The following is a 17,718-nucleotide window of genomic DNA, read 5'->3' as shown; positions in this document are numbered from 1 at the left end:
GCATTATGATTAATGCAATTACTCCCAGGTTTCTTATGAAGGTAACCACATAGATGGCGAGGAATAAGATAAAGCACATCACCTGTATGTCTTCCCTGTTTGAGAAGCCCAGGGGAATAAACTCAGAGGGGGACATATAATTATCTTCAACCATAGTGAACCTATAAGGAGATTCATAGAATCATAGAATCATAGAATCGTCAGGGTTGGAAAGGACCTTAAGATCATCTAGTTCCAACCCCCATGCCGTGGGCAGGGACACCTTACGCTAAACCATATCACCCAAGGTCTCATCCAACGTGGCCTTGAACACTGCCAGGGATGGAGCATTCACAACCTCCCTGGGCAACCCATTCCAGTGCCTCACCACCCTAACAGGAAAGAATTTCCTCCTTATATCTAACCTAAACTTCCCCTGTTAAAGTTTTTACCCATTGCCCCTTGTCCTGTCACTGCAGTCTCTAATGAAGAGTCCCTCCCCAGCATCCCTATAGGCCCCCTTCAGATACTGGAAGGCTGCTATGAGGTCTCCATGCAGCCTTCTCTTCTCCAGGCTGAACAGCCCCAATTTCCTCAGCCTGTCTTCATACAGGAGGTGCTCCAGTCCCCTGATCATCCTCGTGGCCCTTCTCTGGACTTGTTCCAACAGTTCCATGTCCTTCTGATGCTGAGGATACCAGAACTGCACACAATGCTCCAGGTGAGGTCCCACCAGAGCAGAGCAGAGGGGCAGGATCACCTCCTTGGACCTGCTGGTCACGCTCCATTTGATGCAGCCCAGGATACGATTGGTTTCTGGGCTGCAAGCACACACTGCTGGCTCATGTTCATTTTCTCATCGACCAACACCCCCAAGTCCTTCTCCGCAGGGCTGCTCTGAATCACTTCTCTGCCCAACCTGTAGCTGTGCCTGGGATTACCTGCTTTATGTCTTGAAACTGAAATGTGGAATAGGCCCAAATCCCTCAATAATGTTAAGAATGTCAGGTTTTGTCTATCAGTCAGTTACACCACTTTAAGTCAGGATAGTGTGTATATATACATATATACACACACATACATATATATAAGTCTATCAGGTAAAATCATTCTGAGAGAGGAAAACACCAAGTTCCCAAGGCCAGTCTTGGCTAAACACCACGATCACCACCAACACACTTGGAAGCAAGTAGATATTTTAAGGCAAAGGAGGGAGGCAAAACCAGAATAAATAAACTGTAGGGTTCTTCATAGTTCCTCTCAGGACATTGACACATGGAAGTCCTTGAATTCCCCAGTAACTGCTGGGAAAAGGGAATTATTTCTCATCTTTTGGGTGCTACCAGTCCAGGGTGAGTATATGAAAAATAAATAGCTGTTCTCTGTGACCCAGGAGGAGATCTTTGAGAGCAAATGTGGCTTTCCTTAGGGTAGGATGGTGCAGAGCCAGGATTTCTCGCCTCACTTTGCTTTAGATATGATGCCTAACTTGGAGACAAAAGATACATTCAGGCTTGATCAAAAATAAATTCTCCCTGGGAGAAATCAGCAGCTCCTAAAATCACAGCTTACGACAGGTAGAATAAATCCTCATTGATTTTTCCTGCCTAACATTAATCATCACTTGACAGAGTTACACCAGAGAGCAAAGCAGGAGTGTGCGTGGCTGGTATCTGACAAGCAGACCAATGCTGAAGTCATCATTATTTGATGACCCTTTGCTGAAGGGGTGAGGTCCACCTCCAGAGCCAGACTCCTCATTTCAGATGTCCTGTGAGCAACGCGTGCGGTCTCCTGGTGTTATTAATGGGGATTTAGAGCTGCTTTTCACTGCTCACATAGAGATGCTGGAGGCAAAGCAGCTCCTGAGCCATCACCACGGAGCTGGAAGATGTGAGCCAAGTAATGAAAATCCAGCTGTTTGGGTCTGGGGCTCAATCCTCCCCCTGAGGCAGCATCCACCTGCCCAGACACACACATCTCCTGCCAGGGGAGAATTGACCTGAAGCTCACAATTAACAAAGGCTCACCCTCACTTTTTCTTGCTTGACAAACCAAGTGCTTGGTCTGAAGTGATCCAAGGCGCAGATATGAAACCTGGGATGTGTCTAAGGCTGCAGCTTGTGCTATACACGACAACTTCCTCCCAGCAATCACATCTCCCTGCAGCTTGAGCACGCTCACTGGAATGGAGAAAAAATAAACTAAAAACCCATAACTTGCTGCCTTTGTTTAGATATTATCCATGCAGGTTGTGGGTCCACACTCTGCTGAAGAGTTAACTGAATATTTATCTCTGGATTCCTGGGGAAAGGACCTCCATTTGTGGCTTTCCTACTCCGATTTGGTAAGATCTTGCTTTTTGGTCAAGCTTTCAACAAGCTGCCCTAGGACTTACCAAGCAGACTGTTGCTAGTGTTATCCAAGATGTAACTCTTGTCATTATGGATAGGAGAACGTCCAGATGCTGTTATGATCCTACAGGCAAGCAAAACCTTGCATCGCAACCTCCTGGTTAGGTAGCAGTTAGCTTGCTCTCATAGAACCATAGAATCCCAGAGTAGTTTGTGTTGGAAGAGATCTTAAAGCTCCTCCAGCTCCAACCCCTGCCACAAGCAGGGACCCCTTCCACTAGAGCAGCTTGCTCCAAGCCCCTGTGTCCAACCTGGCCTTGAACACTGCCAGGGATGGAGCAGCCACAGCTTCTCTGGGCACCCAGTGCCAGCACCTCAGCACCCTCACAGGGAAGAGCTTCTGCCTAAGAGCTCACCTCAATCTCCCTCTGGCAGTCCAGAGGGGATGTTATCCTCAAGATCTCAGTACAGGAACAAGGGGAAGGTGCCATCTCTATAGAGCTATAACACACTGTTTAGCTAGCTGCTCTTTCAAGAGCCTTACAGCACAAACTATCAAATGAGTGAAGAAAAGGATCGTTTAAAATATGAAGCAAAAAAGCCCCATGCTCACAGCACCAGCATCCCTCTGGTTCCTGAAGGGGATGGTTGCTGCTGCCCTGAAATAAAACAGAGGAGGTAAGGTTTGCTACAAGGCCTGTGGATCCTGTGGATGCCACAGGACAAAGCAGGGTTTTCATATCAGGGATTTCTTCCTCTTTGCTCTCAGATCCACTTGAAATGGGTTTTAATACTCCCAGCTTCTCCAGGCTCCAGCTAGAAGGGTAATGCTGCTCTGTCTTCTCCCATGCAGCATCTACCCATCCTTCCAGAGCCTTGTCCTTTGTGGTATTCACAGAGCCAGGGGTTAAACAAGTCAGGGGATTACACATTAACTGCCAGGGAGCTGTCAGACCAGGCAAGGGTCAGCCCAAAGGGCTCCCAAGAGCCAGGTCAGGATACACCCAACAGGTTTTAAAATTAATGGCACCAGAAGGTCTTATTTGAACAATACCAGCCCAAAATTGTTGCCTTTAGGATTTTTATCCAGCCTTCAGATGTCCCCAGAGGTGGTTTAGTACATAGCAGCATGTAGTGTCTCATATCCATATTCAAAAACAAGATTCCCTCTTGGGAAGCACTCTTAGACATGTTCAACCCTCAGCATACGAGAAATCCAGCTCTCCTTTATCTCAGCTTATGCTGCTACTTAGAATGAAAAGATAAAAGCACAACTTCCTTTTCATTTTGATGCAGCTGCCTTTCCATTTCAATCAGAAATGCTTCCATTACTGTGTGCCCAAAGATGAGAGGGGGCTGCAGGGCCTTCCAGGAAAGGACAGAAATCACCTCTTTACTCCCAGAAAACCTAGTAGGGAATGACCCTGGTTATTCCTGCCTAGCACTTAATGCTCTGTAACAAAAGGTGGGTTTCCTACCCCATGCAGGTTACCAGGATGGATCTACCAGTAGCCCAGGAACTTGGTTACTGTATAGGCATCCTCACCCATTCAATTCAGCATCAGAGAGCACCTAAATAAGCCCAGCTGCTCATCTGGGATTATTTAGGTGGTGATGGGTGTGATTTACATACATCAACAACAAGGAATTAAATCCTTCGCCTCCATGGGATAAAGGTTGAGACCTTACCTGTTTTGAGATCTGATGTTTTTTTGTTCGCTTTCATTATAAAATCTGAGATGGCTTTGTCAGGACTAAAGATGTGCAATGGGGATACTTTCAGAGAGGGATCTGTGAATCTGTAGGAAACAACTGATGGAGAAAGGAATCATTTAAAACATCAGGAATTAGCACTGCAAATTGTGTATGGATAGCCCAGACTATTTAATGAAAAAAAAACATTTAAATGAGAGTGAATTTGATATCCTCAACATCAGAAGGACATGGATCAAGTGCGGAGGAGGCCACGAGGACGCTCAGGGGATGGAGCAGCTCCTGTATGGAGCCAGGCTGAGAACATAGGGGCTGCTCAGCCTGGAGATAAGAAGCTGTGTGGAGACCTCAGAGCAGCTTCCAGTGTCTGAAGGGGGCTACAAGGATGCTGGAGAGGGACTCTTCATCAGGGACTGGAGTGACAGGACAAGGAGGGATGGGTTCAAACTGAAACAGGGGGAGTTCAGGTTACATATAACAAAGAAGCTCTTCCTTGTGAGGGTGCTGAGGCACTGGCACAGGGTGCCCAGAGAAGCTGTGGCTGCCCCATGCCTGGCAATGTTCAAGGCCAGGTTGGACACAGGTTCTTGGATGACATGGTCTAGTGTGTAGTGTCCCTGACCATGGCAGGGGGTTGGAACCAAACTCCTTTCCAACCCAAACCACTCTATGATTCTACAATAATCTACATTTCATACAACCTGAAGCCTCAGCCAAGAACTGCATTAGGAAAAGTGGGGTTTAAAGCATCATTTCTAAATGTGAGGGGACTTTGAAGCTGTTATATCATCTGACATTGCTTTAGCAGGGTCAGGAAATAAACTGTCTACATAGGATCAGCCAACTGTAGAGGCAACATGATGGTCTTAGTTTATTTATCTATTATTTCTCAGTTTTCTGAGAACAAGCCACTTGGCTACCCAAAGCTTCCCAGCACGTAAGAAAAAGGTGGTTTTATCTTAAATGAAAGGAGTGACTATTCCAGAAACGTCCAATAGATGGTGGTGTTGTATAACAAAGCCTGATCGATGATTTTCTAGACGGTTATTCAAATCTTCTGCCTTTTGATACCTAAAGGGACTCCTGAGACCATTTTGCACCTCTTGGAGGTGACCACAGAGAGCAATGGTACCAAGAAGGAACAAAAATCACACAGGAAAAGGAATGGATTTTGTTCAGAAGGAGATGAAATGTAGCTTTGAAGGGGAAATGGACATCTAAAGAGCAAGAATATGTGGATACTGTCATGCCCTGCTGGCAAAAGTAAGAGTCGGCTTCAGGCTGGTAACTTTAGTAAAGAATAAGAATAAATAAATAAAAGAGAACAGATAAATAATAAAGTATAAATAAAGAAGAAAGTATAAAAAAAGAATAAAGACTTATTTCTTAGTGCTGGCCAGGGTCACATCCCTGTTTGGGTTATTTTCCCCTGGATTAAAGAGTGTTTTTCCAACTGGAGATGCCACAGCTCAAGTGACCACAGGTGGAAAATCCCCATCCAGGACTCAGCCAAGCCTTCTCCTTCCTATCAGCCCATCAGCTCCAAATCCATTCCCAGAGGAGCTTGTTTACACAACTGGATCAAGGGACATCTCTCACCTTTGAGTGATGAGCTGCTAAAGAAATAGGAAAGTTTTGGGTGTGTAGGGAAACCCTGTGGTGACTGTTTTCCCTGGTGGCATTGCGATTTTATAGCAACCAAGATATGGGGGAGCTGCAATTTGTGTCAGGAATGACTTCTTGCATAGGAAATAAAGACTTTTGATTGGGTTTCTTCATTACCTTCGATTTTCTGGCTGTTTCAGGGTGTTGGTGTGTTTCCATGTTTGCTTTGGGTTTCTTTAATCCCCATTGCCTCAAACCAAAGTGCAACTCTCCTGCAGCAAACTCTACTGATAACATTCTTGCCTTTAACAAACCACTGTGGGTATAAATTAGGAAACTCCTTAGAGAGTCTCTTAAAGGCTTTGAGAAAGGCAGAACTGGAGGAGGAAAATGAAAGGGTGAAGTTCTACAGCTGCCTGAATAGAGGTGGCAAAGCCCAATTTGACTGTGATTTAACTCAGCAGCCTGGTTCCAAACACAGACTTGTGGTAGAATTTGCATTTCACTCACTTGGCTCACGCACAATATCCCATTGCTCCATAACTGCATTAAAACATCAGTTCATCCATTTAGATCTTGGGTTTCCATCCTTCCTGGGAAAAGCTTTTTGTAGGAGCTGCCTCCCCTACCCAGCCCATAAATCACTGAGACCCCAGCTAAACTGAGGCAAGCAAAATCTGTATCGTGTGTGTTGGTGTTGGCATTTAACACAAGAATATATTGTGTTATATATAAATATATAGTTTAGGATGCATTTAATATTGTGTTTTGATATATATACAGACATATACATATATGTTTATGTGTATAATTTGCCGGTCATAGGAACAGAGACCTCCTAGATGTCCTTTCTGAGCCATAACTATGTCCTGCTGGTCATAGTCACATCAGTGACTAGTCATGGTCACATCAGGTTGCTCCTGGCCTCATTCAGGCAGCTTCTGAACATGTCCATGGGTGGAGGCTCCACAGCCTCTGGGACAAATCCTCAGGTTACCCACATCCCTGGATCAGGGTTTTCAAAGCCTGACTGTGATTCTTTCTGCAGTTCTCCACAGAGCATCCTTCATCTCTTTGTTCCTCAAGCTGTAGATGAAGGGGTTGAGCATGGGAATCACCACCGTGTAGAAAACAGAGACCACTTTGTCATTGTTCAGGGAGTAACCAGAGCTAGGGCGTAAATACATGAAGATGGTTGTTCCATACAACATGGTCACCACAATCAGGTGGGACATGCAGGTGAAGAAAGCTTTTTTCCTGCCCTCAGCAGAACAAACCCTCAGGGTGGCAAAGAAGATGAAGAGGTAGGAGACCAGAATGGCAGAGATGGTGCTGAGCTCAATGACACCAGCCAAGGAGAAGAGGATCATCTCACTGATGTACGTGCTGGCACAGGACAGAGCCAGGAGAGGAGGAACATCACAGAAGAAGTGGTTGATGACATTGGAGCTGCAGAAGGGCAGCCTGACGATGAAGGTCATCTGAATGATGGAATTCAGGACACCCCCAGTGTAGCACCCTACCACCAGCCCCACACATAACCTCCGAGTCATGACAGAGGAGTAGAGCAAGTGGTTACAGATGGCCACGTACCGGTCATAGGCCATGACAGCCAGCAGGAAAAACTCAGTTGTCACAAAGACGATGTAGAAGAAAGCTTGAGCCATACAGCCAGCAAAGGAAATGGTCTTCTTCTCCAATAGGAAGTTGACCAAAGTCCTGGGGCCTACCATGGGAGAGAAGCAGATGTCAACAATGGAGAGGCTGCCCAGGAAGAAGTACATGGATGTGTGGAGCTGTGCGTGACCTCGGATGGCTACAATTATCCCCGCATTGTCCAGAAGGGTGATGGTGTAGATGAGCAGCAACAGCACAAAAAGGGCTGCCTTCGTCCCTGCTTGGTCACTGAGACCCTTGAGGATGAACTCTGCTGCTGAGGTGTGATTCTGCTCTGCCATTCAGGGCTTTTGTATCCGGCAAGGAAGGAAAAAAGTCTGGAAAACATAGGACAGTGGAAACCATGCCTTTATTTGAACTGGAATGGGATAACTTGACAATTAGCACCCTGTACACCGAGGGCATCCCCACTATCCATTTCCAGGGAGCTACAGTGGAATGGACTGCTCTGGCCATCTGCTCCAAGCTTGCCCTCTTACACAGCCCAAGGAAAGAGGAGGCCCCTTCTGAAGTGAGAGCATCCCAGCTTCCCCAAACACCTCTGAGCAGATCCATTTGTATCACTCAATCCCATTTTGGTACCTACAAAATGAGGTGATGAGACCAATGGCTACAGCAGCAGAGAGGGATTGATGTGACACAGACCAAGCCATCAGCTCTGCCCTTGATCCCCTGTGATCAAGTTTCTCTGAAGACAGCACTGATTTTGGAAGCACCTTCTGGCTATAACTCATATAAGACTAAAAGCACTGTAGCTTTCTTTGTGTGGTTTTGGAAAAGTCATTGAGATGAAGGAAAAAGAGCCTTTAATTTGCTGGGAATTAAGGAAGGAGAATGGAAGGAGTGCTGCATGACCCTAAAACTCATTCAGGATATGAAGAGTTTAATGTTACAGTCTTGGAAATATTGGGGAGGTGAGGCCAGGAGACCATGAGCAAAATTTGGGTCTGAAGATGTTATTCCCTTGGTACAGTTGAGAGAATATACAATTAAGAGGAATCAACACCATGATGAGACCACTGAGCTCTGCTAAGGCAAACTCACTCAACTCTGGTTGTCTAAGTTAGGCGCTAAGTTAAGCTGCTCACCCTCATGAAAGTGTGAATTACAGGTTTCTGTCACTGATAACATAAAGGTTCAGAATAAAACAACTAAATCTTTACAGGATTAAAGATGAGAATTAAAATCTTACCCCACCAGATGAGTGTCAGGACCGGAAGACTCAGCAAAGATCCATTCTCCATCAACAGAATATTTCTTTGTAGAAATATTCTTTACATTTTAAAGTGAATATCACTATTTCAGGAGCAGAAGCTAAGCTAATCTCTCCTTGAGAATGTTCTCCTCTCTTCTTCTCCAAGGCTCCTTAAACATACCATAAGCATCATGATAAGCACCAGTGCATAAAGGGGCTACAAGAAAGATGGAGAAGGGGTTTGGACAAGGGCCTGTACGGACAGGCCAAGGGGAATGGCTTTAACCTGCCAGAGGGGAGACTGAGATGAGCTCTTAGGCAGAAGCTCTTCCCTGTGAGAGTGCTGAGGCATTGGCACAGGGTGCCCAGAGAAGCTGTGGCTGCCCCATCCCTGGCAGTGTTCAAGGCCAGGTTGGACACAGGAGCTTGGAGCAAGCTGCTCCAGTGGAAGGGGTCCCTGCCCATGGCAGGGGTTGGAGCTGGATGAGCTTTAAGGTCCCTTCCAACACAAAACAGGCTGGGATTCTATGAGTACATCCCAGCAGGAATATTTCACCTCTTTAAAACCAACACAGAGGAGCAAATCTTTACCTGGCATAAATCTGAGCAGCCTCCCCAGTTGCTGCAGTGATTTCTACCAGAGCAGGGCTAACATGGACCTTTCATGGTATGGTCTCATGTACCTGTGGAAGGGGGTCACCTCTTAAAGCTGCAAGTTCTCTTCCACACTAGATGACACTGGATATCTGCCCAGCAAATCAAGGGGATTCTCTCTTGAAGGCATCCTCCTAGCTTCCACACAAGAATGTCTCTCCTGATCCTTCAGGAGCTTCCAGCCTATTTTCATCAGATGAAGTTCTTCACTTCACCAATGTGTTGCTTTTATATCTCTCCCTGCAGGTCTTTGCAGGCAACAGACACAAACACTTGGGGAACAAGTATTTGTCACAGTTTCGGCTACAATTCAGGGCTCTAAGACATGTGAACTTTGGTTATATATTGCTGGCCCCTGAATGAGAACCCATGAGTCACAACAGCCTAAACTGCTAATAAAGGCTTAGCTGTGCACACAGGCTGATGGAAAATCTCTTCTAATTGTTGTCACAAAGATCTCTAACCTGTTACAACATTCAGCAGCCTCCAGGGACAGGAAAAGCAGAGATCCAAACAAGCACAAGCTGTTCTTCACAAGTCCTTTTGAAGAATCAAGGGGCAGGTGAGAAGGGGCAGCCAAAGGGCAGTCTATGTCAATTATCTTAAACACTTGCTGCAAGCAGCTTAGGTAATTACCTCTGAATAGATGCCTGGAGAAGACAGGTGGTATTATAGAAGATGAAGGCTGACCCAAACCTCCAATCACTAAATGAGCCTGAAAGGCTACTGTCCAATGTTAGGGAATCCACCACTTCCCTGGGGAGACTGTCACTGAGCTACTGATTTGTATCACTGAGAGCCTAGAGGACTGGCTGAGAGATGGACAAATGAAATGGGTTTGGGCTCACCTTGCTCCACATCAGCGCGACATACAGACCAACACATGAGCTATAGGTGTCCCAGGTTATCTTCCAGTCTGTGAACACCAGTGGTGCCATTCAGTTGGCCAAAGGAATGGCTGAGAAATGCTGCAGGACTCACTGGAACCCATGAGCTTCTGGAGGAAACCATCAATGTTGCCAGCACAGCCAGCAACAACCTGCACCAGCAAACCCAAATATGGATGCAGAAGAGCAATGCAGACAGCTGTGTTGACCCCAGACAAGTGTTTGGTTGGGTTTAGCTTCTACAAATGGCAACATTTTAACAGCAGGGTTTATATTTGAGGAGTTTCTGTGCCAACACTTTCACCAGTGATTCCTGTTTGTTCCCACTGTATCACCAATCCTTCAGGTACAGCTCAAAACACGCTCCCCTTCCCTGAAAAGGTGACTAAAAACACATATTCCAGTTATTGCTGGAATAAACTTATTTTGCTTCTTACAACAGCATGACTAGGAGGAAAAACAACTTGTAGAAAGCAGGTAGACAGTCTTTAGGTTATTAGGTATAAACCTTCAAAGTGTTTATCACTAAATTCCTTGTCTTGTATCAGCTCTGTTGTGTCTAAGGATGTTTTGAGCCTAATAATTTTCCTCTTATAATGAAGGTGGTAATGGAAAGGGGGAGTTTCAAATAAAAAATACATTGAAGTTACGTAGAACTGAAATCTAACCTTAGGAAGTACCATGACTCATAGGCTGGGTGGGCCTTATCCACCTGAAATTCAGATGTCCTGAAGTTAAATATATCAGAATCATGATATACGTTCTATATGCAGCTGATATCTTTATATATCTTTATTATATCTTTATGCACCATCATTCACTTGAGCCATTTGAGTTCCGTCTAAGGAGGGAGACTGAGATCAGATATAATATCTACTTATTAAACTTCACTTTTGGCCAGTTAAATCCCACAACTAATGCTCTTGTGGATACAGAGAACTACATGCTTAGAGAAAAAAAAAAAAAAGAGAATAACAGTAAAAATGTGTTTTATTGCAACTAATGCAGCATGGCTTTAATGTACATTAAGTTTGAATATATGTACTAAACAATTCCACTCAACAGCACATTTAGGAACCATCACTGTACAATCCTTTGCTCTGTATATTAACAAAGTCATTTGAAGTATTTCTTCACTATAAAAAGCACTTTGAAGGATTAAAGCGCAGCAGGGACATCTTCAAATACCTTTGAACATTCTTTGATGGGTTGTTGATCAGGGAAGAAAATTCCGAGAAGCTCCTCTCCAGCTTCCCTGTTTTCTGCAGCTTTAGGGAACTTTTCTTCCTCCTCTCTCCTCCAAGCCTCCTTGGTCTGCTCTGTGTGTTCTCCTGCATGCTCCCATCTGTCATGGGGATTACCTGGAAGCACTGAAATTCACCTTAAGTCCAGAGAACACATCTCATGGCTGGAAGAGGTACAGCACTTGGTAGAGTGTCCACCATACTGGTGAATGATGTCCCAGCTGTAAGAGACCACAAGTGGGCTCTTGAAAAGACAGCTGAGAAACTAGTCCAAGTCCTCAGCAGAAATCTCATAAATGGGTTAGTTTAACAGGACCGAGCCTTGTCATCATATTTCCCTTCAAGAAAGAAGCGATTTGGGGTTGCTTAAGCAATGGCAGGTACATAGGAAAACCCAACACATTCTTGTCTTCAAATATTCAGGAACAAGTTGGACACTTTAGCATGTTTCATCACAAATCAACCTTTGGTGGCTCTTCAGCGAGTATGTGTTTCTCCTGTTATGAAATACACTATCAAGAGGCAAATGTATAGCAAATTACTCCCACATCGATAAAGCTGGTCTACAAAATGGACAATAATATACAGAAGTATTATCACAGCTTCTCTCCAACCTCAAAAAGACTCAAAAACACCAACCCCACTCCCATCACTAAGTGTCAAACCATTTACAACTTTGGCAGGGAAATAATCGTTCTCCCCACTGTTCTCTTCAGAGCACTCTTTGTCTCCTTGTTCCTCAGACTGTAGATGAAAGGGTTCAACATTGGGGTCACCGTGGTGTAAAAGACAGAAACTATTTTGTCCCTGCCCACGTTGTAGCTGGAGCTGGGCCGTAGGTACATGAAGATAAGGGTCCCATAGAAGATGGTGACAGCCACTAGGTGGGATGCACAGGTACCAAAAGCTTTGCCCAGCACAGAGCCTGTCCTCATGACGGTGAAGAGGATGTGGCCATAGGAGATGAGGATGACTGATATTGTGGTGACCTCACTGAAGCCCCCAAAAGCAAACAGCAACACTTGGTTGAGGGAAGTATCAGAGCAAGCCAACTTTGAGAGCGGTGGCCCATCGCAGAAGAAGTGGTCAATGACATTGGGGCCACAGAAAGACACCCTCAATGCAAAGCCTGTGAAGATGGCTGAATTAAAAAGCCCAACTGCATAGGACCCAGCTAAGAGGGAAACACAGACCTTCTTGGACATGAGGATGAGTTAATGCAAGGGGTTGCAGATGGCAACATAGCGGTCATACGCCATCCCAGCCAGGAGGTAGCACTCTGTGATTGCAAAAGCAGCATAAAAATAGAGCTGCAGGAAGCAGCCAGCAAAAGAAATAGTCTTCCTTTCAGACAAGAGGTTCAACAGCATTTTGGGTGTCACCACGGAGGAGTAGCACAGGTCCAAGAAGGACAAGTGGCCGAGGAAGAAGGACATGGGGCTCTGAAGCTGGGAATCGAGCCAGACTGCAGCAACGATGCCAAGGTTTCCTATCACGGTGGTGACATAAATGAGCAGGAAAAGCACAAAAGGGTAACCTGGAAGTCGAGGCAATCTGTGAACCCCTTGAAAACAAACTCTGTCACCGTAGTCCAGTTTTCCCAGGCCATCAGTGTCCAAGAGGCTCCCAGTTCCCAGGCAGCAGGGTGGTTTCTGTGGCTTGGTTATGATGGCTTAATCCCTTGCTTAACTATTAGTGGGGTTTAATCCTGTACTCTGTAGATAATGAAGACATTCTCTAATGAAACACAGCCAGGCACCTTGGCAGGATGCTTAGGTGGTCCACAACCACCTGCCCATGCAGGGAGTCACTGCTATTGACTACTGGTATGTGCCTACCTCTTATTCCTTTCTCCAAGGAAATCATTCAAAGACAGAACCTACACCTTATCATTGCTTAGGGGAACTAGAAAGGCCACAATGCAGACAAATAGAGCATATCCTATTGAAATTGTCTATGCTGATCTCTTAAATAGGATAAAATACCTCCCCAAAAAGGATTGTGTCAGGAGAGGGGGTAAATACATAAGATATTAGGCATTTCTTATGTACATGTTTATATTTGTCCCTGTATAACCATTACCACTAAGCAAGGAGATGTTTGCAAAGAGAAAAGGCAATTTAAGCTCCTGTGACAATCACTGCTACATTCCTTCGGCATTGCCTCTAAGCAGATCTTCCTTGCCCGTTTGCATGACTATTACACAGAAACATCTCTGTCTTGATAGTATTTTTCCACCTCCCAGCTTGCTTTATATACCAGAGCTTCAGAGAAGAAAATTTGTGATTCTATGATGCTGTGCTTCACCATTCCATGAAATCCTCCAAGTCTCCATTCCTTCCCTGTTTAGTTCTACATGGTGTTGCCTGTCCATGTATGGCTGTGTCTCCCAGAGGCTCCTGTCTTCACTATTTATTGCTTTCCAGCTTAGATGGTTGACATAAGCTGCCAGCAGTCTCATTGGGCACATCACCCCATGCCAGTCTTGTTTTCTCCCCCGTTTAAATATAATTGGAAAGTTGCCTAAGGGACTTCACAAGTCAGGCATCTGGAGCTATTACTGCCTCAACCCCTGAGATGGGCTGTCTTCTGGGAGCCAGAATGCACTGAAATCAGAAATTGCTGTGAGGTTATTGACAAAGAGCATCTCTTAGTGATAACATCTCAGCACCTTGTAACTACAGAAACCCTCAAGCTGGACAGCTTTATGAGTTTTTACTAAGACTGGAAACCCATTACCAAACCACAGTGTCACTCACCTACTCAAAAACATTATTCTACAATTATATTTGGAAAATGGAGGTGATACTAATGACTGGAGAATAACACTCAAGTATAAAGTTCAATTGATCACTCTAATTCCCTCACTGAATAGACTTTCTCCTGTTGTGCCCATGGAGGGATATGGTCTCAATAGAAAGGGACTGCCAGAGCAGTGAGCAGTGGCTGGGCTGTTGGGGACAGAGGGTAATGTGTTCTACTCTGCAGGAACATGGGGAGTGCCATAGGGGTTTGTCTCTTCAATCTATCAAAACTGAACCACAGGAGAACACCACTGTGTGCAGGGACCATCCCACGGTACCTGAGCAAGAGAAACAGAGCAGGAACAGAGACCTAGGCCAAGTTCAGCCAAGATTCCACAGCATCAAGCAAGTTAGGGACTATGAGGCAGGTCCAAAACCAAGCCAACACAGGTCAAGTCAATCCCCTGGTCAGGTTTAGGTCCAGCAATTGCTAGGAAAGTCCATAAGAAATCTCAGATCACCCTCAAAGTATTCCATAGACGTGCACAACTCCTGCTAAAATGGAAACAAAAACTCAAATATAGTCCAACCACCTTGGGCTGAGCTTAAACAGAGATGGGGGGCAAATGGGCCAAGGGTAGGAGTGGAGCCCCAGCTGAGTCTGCTCAGGGGGATAAAGGCCTATTAGCTCACCCTGGGACAATTCATCACTGCCTCAAATGCCCATTTCTCACCCTTGAATACAGTGGAAGCCCTAAAGCACCAGCTCAGGTGTTGGACATTCAGGCACTACATGTGGATAATCCCACAGAGGATGGAAAATTGGGCACTCAAGTGTGCAGAGGGGCAGCAGCAGCTCCATAGATGGAGTCACTTGTACTTCACGTTGCATTTAGGGACCCTCTGCAAGATCTGAAATGTCTCTAAACCCATTCTCATTCTGTTGACAAGGTCAAACTGAAAACTTTGTATGGTCCACAGGTATGTCAGAAGCATCCTATGAGCTGCTCATCACTGCTGCTGTGTAGCTGCGCTCAGGAATGGCTCATCCACATCATGTCTCAGATGCCCAAGCACCACAATGCCTTTCAGAGGTGATTTCACACCCTTTGCTTTTTCCTTATCTTTGTTTTCCTTTGGGAAAGCATGAGCAGCCCTGGAGGCTTCCTCCCAGGAGAGCACATGCAACTGTATTTACAGCCCCAGCACCACAAGCTGGGCTCTTGGAGTCTGGCAGGAGCTCACCTCTCTTCACATCAGGTGCTTAACAGAGCTGATGCTGGCACACAGATGTTCTCTGCTGCGTTGCGGATTAACCCGTGGCTCCCATCACTCGGTGGCAGAAGGAAGTCACAGGAGCTAATGCCAACACAAAGCAGAGCCTCACCTTCACTGAAGCAGTGGTATTTCTTCTTCATGTCCTCGTGTCCTCTTTGGGAAAGCTGCATCAGAAATCAACCTTACCAGTGTGTTTTTTCTTTATAATTAGAGGGAGCAATGGTGAATGCAGGTTGTTTTCTTTCACATAGGCAGCAAAAGAAAGATGCACCAATTTATTCAAGAGTTAAATGAGGATTAATCTTATTTTGTTATAAAGAAATGCAGCATTGCAGATTGTCAGCAGAATATAGTCACTAATAAATAAGTACATTGTAACATCAACAAACATGGTCCAAAAGTGAATTTCTGTTTGCAATGATTTTGACGTTTTCCTTCCTTTTGCCTTGGTAGGTAACACCTGGTCATGAGAGGAAATCACACCCCAATGCTAAACCCATTCATCTACACCCTGAGGATCAAGGAGGTGAAGTGCCCTCTGCTGAAGTGCAGGAGGAGGTTGTTCAACCACTGGCAACATGCAAGACTTGTATCATGCAGGACATGAATACATCAAGTGAGAAAGCCTAAACTAATGGGATTTTCCACTAATCCGCATGACTTTATGTAGGTTCTTTCACAGTTCCTGCACAATAGTCAATGAGAGCATTTAATGAGAAATAGAAACCCCATCGTATATTCCTAGGAAGGACACCAAGAGGAGCAGCAACTTCAAACTTCATTTCACTTCTCAGCCACCAGCGTGTAGGAACAGATTACCTTGAATTATCCCAGGCCTCTTTTTCCTCACAGGAAACACCAATCAGCTTTATTCAATTCTCAATTTTGTCACTGATAAATATCCACTTTGCTTGCAAGATTCTTGACCTTGTCCCTCACCTCCTATATGCATACTATGTGTGTATGTGTGTAAATATACGTATGTGTGACAGAGGAATACAAGTAAAATGTATAAAACTGGTATTAGACATAATGTGACACAAACAGACTTGGACTCAATGTGTGGATCTGCATGACTGTACTGCACAGAATCATCTCTATCTTGAGAAAAAACTGATTTTCTCACCTCCTGGCTTGTTTTATAGAATCATAGAATCATTAGGGTTAGAAAGGACCTTAAGATCATCTAGTTCCAACCCCCCTGCCGTGGGCAGGGATACCTTATGCTAAACCATATCACCCAAGGCCTCGTCCAACCTGGTCTTGACCACTGCCAGGGATGGAGCATTCACAACCTCCCTGGGCAACCTATTCCAGGGCCTCACCACCCTCACAGGAAAGAATTTCCTTCTTATATCAAACTGAAACTTCCCCTGTTGAAGTTTTACCCGTTACCCCTTGTCCTGTTACTACAGTCCTTAATGAAGAGTCCCTCTCCAGCATCCCTATAGGCCCCCTTCAGACACTGGAAGGCTGCTATGAGATCTCCACGCAGCCTTCGCTTCTCCAGGCTGAACAGCCCCAACTTCCTTAGCCTGTCTTCATACGGGAGGCGCTCCAGCCCCTGATCACCCTCGTGGCCTCCTCTGGACTTGTTCCAACAGTTCCATGTCCTTTTTATGTTGAGGACACCAGAACTGCACACAATGCTCCAGGTGAGGTCTCACAAGAGCAGAGTAGAGGGGCAGGATCACCTCCTTCGACCTGCTGGTCATGCTTCTTTTGATGCAGCCCAGGATATGGTTGCTTTCTGGGCTGCAAGCGCACACTGCCAGCCCATGTTCATTTTCCCATCAACCAACACCCCCAAGTCCTTCTCCACAGGGCTGCTCTGAATCTCTTCTCTGCCCAACCTGTAGCTGTGCCTGGGACTGCTCTGACCCAGCTGTAGGACCTTGCACTTGGCATGGTTAAACTCCATGAGGTTGGCATCAGCCCACCTCACAAGCGTGTCAAGGTCCCTCTGGATGGCATTCCTTCCCTCCAGGGTATCAACCGAACCACACAGCTCGGTGGCATCAGCAAACTTGCTGAGGGCGCACTCAATCCCACTGTCCATGTCAGCGAAAGAGATGTTAAACAAGACCAGTCCCAATACCGATCCCTGAGGGACCCCACTCGTTACTGGTCTCCAGCTGGACATTGAGCCATTCACCACAACTCTTTGGATGCAGCCATCCAGCCAGTTCTTTATCCACCGAGTGGTCCATCCATCAAATCGATGTCTCTCCAATTTAGAGACAAGGATGTTGTGTGGGACAGTGTCAAACGCTCATTCAGATTATTAAGATGGTCTCGAACCAGCTCCTCTCCTACAGTGGTGTAAGTTCTTCATTTTCACAGTCCCTGCATCTGCCTTCCAAGACTTGGGTGGTGCGGTCAGAACCT

General features: G+C 45.6%; 1 protein-coding gene and 1 pseudogene across 1 annotated transcript; both read right to left on the bottom strand.

The window, feature by feature from the left end:
- Positions 1 to 6,670: 6,670 nt before the first annotated feature.
- Positions 6,671 to 7,609, bottom strand: LOC133282416 (olfactory receptor 5J3-like). Its single transcript, XM_061478424.1, has one exon. It carries the CDS (start codon positions 7,607 to 7,609, stop codon positions 6,671 to 6,673), a length of 939 nt encoding a protein of 312 aa, XP_061334408.1.
- A 4,367-nt stretch (positions 7,610 to 11,976) lies between these two features.
- LOC133282399 (olfactory receptor 5F1-like) lies at positions 11,977 to 12,917 on the bottom strand (annotated as a pseudogene).
- Positions 12,918 to 17,718: the final 4,801 nt, after the last annotated feature.

The sequence above is a fragment of the Pezoporus flaviventris genome, unplaced genomic scaffold (genome assembly GCF_033815535.1).
Source record: "Pezoporus flaviventris isolate CSIRO_AGI_PZ_B2104156 unplaced genomic scaffold, CSIRO_AGI_Pfla_v1 ptg000123l, whole genome shotgun sequence".
In the NCBI taxonomy this organism is placed as follows: Eukaryota; Metazoa; Chordata; class Aves; order Psittaciformes; family Psittacidae; genus Pezoporus; species Pezoporus flaviventris.
Note: the sequence above shows the minus strand (reverse complement) of the source record. Positions and strands in the feature narration are given on the sequence as shown.